At 44.4% G+C, this 6,492-nt stretch overlaps 1 protein-coding gene across 1 annotated transcript; it reads left to right on the forward strand.

Annotated features, from left to right (window-relative positions):
* Positions 1–319: 319 nt before the first annotated feature.
* On the forward strand, positions 320–769 carry LOC138354063 (splicing regulatory glutamine/lysine-rich protein 1-like). Its single transcript, XM_069307777.1, has one exon. The coding sequence runs from the start codon at positions 320–322 to the stop codon at positions 767–769; it is 450 nt and encodes a 149-aa protein (XP_069163878.1).
* Positions 770–6,492: the final 5,723 nt, after the last annotated feature.

Genomic DNA, 6,492 nt, shown 5'->3' on the forward strand with positions numbered 1-6,492 from the left:
GATCAAGGGACCCTTGTTGAAGACAACTGATTCAGATACTTTGGTATATTCACACCACTAAGGCAAGTAACGAGGGAGAGAGGTTAATCCGCTTCGACAAGGCTGCAAATATTTCCAGTACACCTGGAAGTGAACACTGCCTGCAGGGAAGTGTAGCGTCTGCTCCCTCGACCATCACTACGGGGACTGAAATGCACTCCACAAACGATGTATATCTCTGCTGGAACACATCATCATTTCCCCTGACTGTCTAATCAGACAGGAAGATCTGGGTCCTTGGGAAACCTCGACGATCAGTTGAGGTTTCATATTCCCGATAATGGAAACCCTAATGTTTAAACCAAAGAGTCCAAAAGCAGGAAGAGTCCAGAAGCAGGAAGAGACCAAAGAGTCCAGAGGCAGGAAGAGACCTAAGAGTCCAGAAGCAGGAAGAGACCAAAGAGTCCAGAAACAGGAAGAGACCAAAGAGTCCAAAAACAGGAAGAGACCAAAGAGTCCAGAAGCAGGAAGAGACCAAAGAGTCCAGAAGCAGGAAGAGACCTATGAGTCCAGAAACAGGAAGAGACCAAAGAGTCCAAAAGCAGGAAGAGACCAAAGAGTCCAGAAGCAGGAAGAGACCAAAGAGTCCAGAAGCAGGAAGAGACCTAAGAGTCCAGAAGCAGGAAGAGACCTAAGAGTCCAGAAACAGGAAGATTCCAAAAGCAGGAAGAGACCAAAGAGTCCAGAAGCAGGAAGAAACCAAAGAGTCCAGAAGCAGGAAGAGACCTAAGAGTCCAGAAGCAGGAAGAGACCAAAGAGTCCAGAAACAGGAAGAGACCAAAGAGTCCAGAAGCAGGAAGAGACCAAAGAGTCCAGAAGCAGGAAGAGACCAAAGAGTCCAGAAACAGGAAGAGACCAAAGAGTCCAGAAACAGAAAGAGACCAAAGAGTCCAGAAGCAGGAAGAGACCAAAGACTCCAGAAGCAGGAAGAGACCAAAGAGTCCAGAAGCAGGAAGAGAGCAAAGAGTCCAGAAGCAGGAAGAGAGGTAAGAGTCCAGAAGCAGGAAGAGACCAAAGAGTCCAGAAGCAGGAAGAGACCAACGAGTCCAGAAGCAGGAAGAGACCAAAGAGTCCAGAAGCAGGAAGAGACCAACGAGTCCAGAAGCAGGAAGAGACCAAAGAGTCTAGAAGCAGGAAGAGACCAAAGAGTCCAGAAGCAGGAAGAGACCAACGAGTCCAGAAGCAGGAAGAGATTAATAAAATGTCTGTTGTCCACCAGGCTTCAACTACCAGTCCTCCAGCGACGTCTCACAACCAATCAAGTCTTACAAGGCAGTGGCGCCACTGTCCAACAACCTAATTCTCAGGGAAGCCACATCCAGGGTCCGCCTCCACCACCAACCCAGCCACAACCTTCACCATCACGGCTTGTGAAAGATTACAGTACGACTACTGAACTATTTCACCTAACAGGAAGGATTGCCGGATCAAACCACAGCAAGATTTGCAAAAGACGATCAACTGTCTGCAAATGGACTGTCAACCGTCATTGTACTAGGTGACTTGCTTCCTGCAACATGTGGGGGTCACCAGCAACAGGTGGGTGTGGGGGGCACCAGAGTAGTGTAAAGTGCGACTAGAGCGATGCGCGCCACCTGCCCAGGTGGCACTCTTGAGTGCCAGCTGGGCAGGAGTGGCGCGTCGCTCTAGTCGCAAGGGGTTTTGGAGGGAATTTTCCCGGAAGTTTTGGCGCGTGTCAGACGCGTGTGAGCGCCCGGTGTTTGGGTAAGTGGTCAGGAAAGAGGGGAGGTCATGTTGTTGGGTGCCAGGTGGTGCGCGTCGTCGTAGTCGCAGCGCATCGCTCTAGTCACAAAGGGTTTGGGGGGAATTTCCCGGATGTTATGACGCGTGGCATCCGGCCAGGCGTCACTTGAGAGAGTGTCATGTTGGGGTTGGAAGCTAAGTGGTTGGTATGCAGTCATGTAGGGAGGAAGAGGAGGAGTGTAGGTTATGTTGTGAAGGGAGGGGGGAGCCCCAATACCTGAGAGGATATCAATGACGTCCATTAGTTCTCCCCCTACATGGGCAGGAAGTGTTGAGGGGAGCGTGAGAGACCAGGGTCTTAAGATTGGAGGGGGAGAAGGAGGGGAAAGGGAGGTAACAGCTGGCAGTGGGTTTGTGTGTGAAAGTAGTCATTATTTTTTCTTAAAGAATGACAGTTTTATGTACCCTCCCTGCTTCCAGAGCGCTAAGGATATGTGGGCTATACCTACCACATAGCTATGAGGAGTGACACCACATGTCCACATGGGTTACCTCTTCAAAGGCTGAGGCCTAACTGTTGCGAATGTCATCATCAACCTCTAACATAGTCAGTCAGTCATGCCCCCCCCTCCCCCCTCCATCCACATAGCATGACATACCCACATACCATCACCACCACCACACTGCTGGGAGTGACAGCAATATGGCATACCATACTCTCTCATGACACAGCTTACACGGCACATAGCAGTGAGTGTGGCAATGTTCTTTCTCAAAGGTGAGACATGAGCGCAACATACAAATTCCAAAATGCAGTCCTGGGAGTTTGACACACATTATTTATACATCTCTCTCTCTCTACATTATATGCGGGGTTACATAGTGTGTCAAGAACTACCTACGTGATGCTAAACAGTCCAATCTCACACAAGGCAGTCATATGGGCAGTAAAGGCTTGCAGAGACGCATAAAGGAGTCCAGGACTGAACCCCAACAATTCATTTTTAGCTAAGCAAGTTACAATCATGACGAGCTAGTTACAAATTTCAATATAAGTCAACACATCGTCACGGAGACGCGATCTCTACCTACAAATTGTTCTTGTTAACTGTGATCATTGAAATGTATGCATGTTTACTCAATCTCCATCACCTCTTCTTCCTACAGCCATTACTGTTGTGCAGAGCTATCTCGTTAAGGTCTAACCTTCGCGGCGGTTTGAGACGTTGTGAGATGGATGGACTAGGTAGTGGGATGGCCTTACCCTCTCCCCATCCACCCCCACCAAACCCCTACCCCCTCCCACCCCCCTCCATGCCCAAACCATCAAGTATCAATGCACCCTCCCCAGACCAGATGTTCTGTGCTAAGCCTTAGTATCATCATTCTTTGCTCAAATAGCATTTTTTTTAAGAATATCCAGTCATAAGCTGGTCTTCAATCTTATTATTATAACAAATCATAATTTGTTGTAAACACAACTGCGTGGGATATACATAGCAGTCAGTGGTTTCTCTCTCTCTCTCTCTCTCTCTCTCTCTCTCTCTCTCTCTCTCTCTCTCTCTCTCTCTCTCTCTCTCTCCAGATCATTTAATAGTTGGGGAAAGTACCATCATTTCCTTTCTCCTGCTGCCGCTGTTCACGTATCTTTTTCCATTTCACTTAGACTGACAGCGCATCAGAGGATGGACGACTAATGTCAATTTTCGAGCCCCCATCACTCTCACCCTTATAACCTTGTAAGGTAACACGACCAATATGCTAACTTCGTTCTTTGGCCAATATCATTTTAAGAGTAACGAGCAACTTTCTGTCCGATGTCTGAATAATGAAATGTACACCATGTTTACCCATTACATCCAAACACAATAAAAGATTACCACAAGCTTGTTTAGTTCTTGTATCACATAACGTAATGTAAGCGTTTATTCAACAACTGATAGACATAGCATAATATAGCATCATATTCACTGTGGTAAAACAAACATACACATCACGGTCAGTCCTCGCTTTACCTCAAACGCGCCGTTCATTCTCTCTCCCTTAGGTGTGTAATGTTCCTCACATACAATTTCCAAGCAAAGTAAACATATATACGACAATATGGAAAAACACAGTCTTGATACTATTATTAAATTGAGTTGTTCATTATCCCCGAGTTCAAGGCTGTCTCTTAAGACCTACATCATCCAATGTAAACACCAATCGATGAGAATAAGACCGGGTGAGTCGATAGTGAAATAGCTCTGGGCTATGTCTATTTTCAGTTCTTGTATCACAGTCAATGTAGCGTAATGGGAAAACATACTTTCTACTGCCTACATAATTAGCATTTGAAAATGTATGCAAGTCTAGACAACCTCCTATAGCCCTTACATTCTAAACACAAATAAAATATTAGCACACGCTTGCATCGCATTATATCATCATTAAGTAACGTGGAGATCAACTTTCTGGCGGTTGTCCGAATATCATTATTGAAATGTGAACCCCATTTAGCCAAACACAATATCTCCAGTACATCCCATAGCATATGAATATTACGGTATACCAGTTTTAACCCTCTATAACACAATGTAACGTAACGTAACGTAACGCAAATCAACTTTCTACAGACCAAATATCGTTTTTAAATGAAAGTATGACTTAGTCCATCTTAGTGTTGTCTAGATCTACTCAATGCCTTCAGGCCGAAAACTGTGCTAATAGATAAAATTCTCTCACTTATGGTAGGTAATTTTAACTCTGCTGTCATATTAACTATTCTCGTGGACTTTGGAGCCCCAAGGATGAGACACGTAGCTTCATTTTGCAAGGTTTCAAGAGATTTCAGCTCTTTGTCAGTATACAGTGTGAGATGTAGAGCATTGTAGTCAATCACAGAGCGTATAAATGATACATAAAACATTCTAGCAAGTTTCACGTTAAGTCCATGATTGACACCAACAAGGACCCGCAAGGGCTTTAATCTCTCCCAATGTCTCCTCTTGAGAGAAGATAGGTACCCAGGGTCGTTAATTTGGACACCAAGGTATCTGTAAGAATCGCAGTTCTCAAGTGCTCGCCCATCTATATGATAATTGGCTGGTGGAATACCACATGGAATGAGGGAACGAGTTTTCTGTACAGAGATAAGGAGGCCACATTCCTCAGCTCTAGTAGCAAAAGCGTCGAACAGAACTTGCATTCTAGGCTCGGAGGCAGCCTGTAAACATATATCATCAGCATAACAAATGACAGTGTCTTCATTATTAGTTGGAAGATCTTTAATAAGTTTATGCATCAGATCGTTGAACAACAAGGGACTGAGGACCCCTCCTTGTGGAGTTCCCAGTTCAAAGTGTTTGCTCTCTGTGCTTTTAACACCATTAAACAAAACATATGCTGTTCGATTAGACAAATAGCCCTTTATCCATTTCAGTAATTTTCCTTGTATTCCCAGCTCGGCAAGCTGTTCCAGTATGATTTCTCTGTTTGCTGTATCAAAAGCTGCTGCTAGGTCGATGAAGACTGTTTGAGGAGAAGCTTCAATATGTGCGAAGTACTCAGCAAAACAGTGTTGTGTACTGAGCCCAGGCATAAATCCAAACAGTTGAGGTGACAGGTACCCCTGTATACGATACATGAGTCGGTTAAGAACAATACGTTCAAGCACATTGCAAACACACGATGTTAGAGATATGGGTCTATAATTATCTGAGTGTGGTTTGGGGATGGGAACAATGACACTCTTTGTCCAAGCATCAGGTAATATTCCTTCACGTAAACTCATTCTGTACAACACTAATAGTGGATTACCTGGTACGTGTTAGACTAATCTCAGTAGACTGTAAGTAATACCATCCTCTCCAGGAGCAGTTGATTTTCCCATCTTTAGTGCATGATTTAATTCCCATTCAGTTACATCATTAAGATCCGACACGTCGATAGCTGTACAGGCAAGATTGATGGTTCGTTGTCTGTTGGGGCGTGTGTCATCAAGTTTGTGCTGTATGTTAATTGGGAGTGAGTCGTAGCTCGATGTTAGTGCCCATTGATCAAGGAGGATGTTTGCTTGTTCTAGTGGGCTGTGGTGCAGCGGTTTGGTTGGGCTGCTTCTAGACATTATTCGTATCTTTTCCCAAACTTCAACAAGTGTTGTTTGCTCATTTATACTTTGTAGGAACTCTTCCCAATGTTTATTACGTATAACGTTGCTCATGTCTCTCACCTCTCTATTTGCAACTAGTAATGCATGCAAGTCACCTTGTGCTTTGGTTCGTTTGTACGTATCTCTAAGTTGCTTCACTCGTTCATGTTCTTTAACAAATACGGGGTCAAGGACCCACTTGGGTGGTGGTAGGTGTTGCCCACTTCTGTTAGGCTTACGGCCTGTTCCCCAACACACCCATGTGTCGTAGTAGGTAGTAATCGTATCAACGAGATCTCTGGAGAAGGCTTGTACATTCGTTATTGTGTAATCTTGATACCATTTTGATATACAATTAATAAAATGGTCATGCAAGCCATATGGAATATTCATTTTTCGTCTCTGATGTCTATTAGGTACATCACACTGTACCTCATAGGAAGCAGAAACTGCATAGTGATCACTAACTAAGTGATTTACCAACGAACATTCCATCCTATCTTGCACAAGGTTTCTACCCATTACATAATCAAGTCTGCCTCCCTATAAATGAGTTTGGGTATCCGTAGTATACACGGTTAATCTGTCGTCATAAACATATTTGATAAATTTGCATCCAT

Source organism: Procambarus clarkii, chromosome 61, assembly GCF_040958095.1.
Source record: "Procambarus clarkii isolate CNS0578487 chromosome 61, FALCON_Pclarkii_2.0, whole genome shotgun sequence".
Lineage (NCBI taxonomy): Eukaryota > Metazoa > Arthropoda > Malacostraca > Decapoda > Cambaridae > Procambarus > Procambarus clarkii.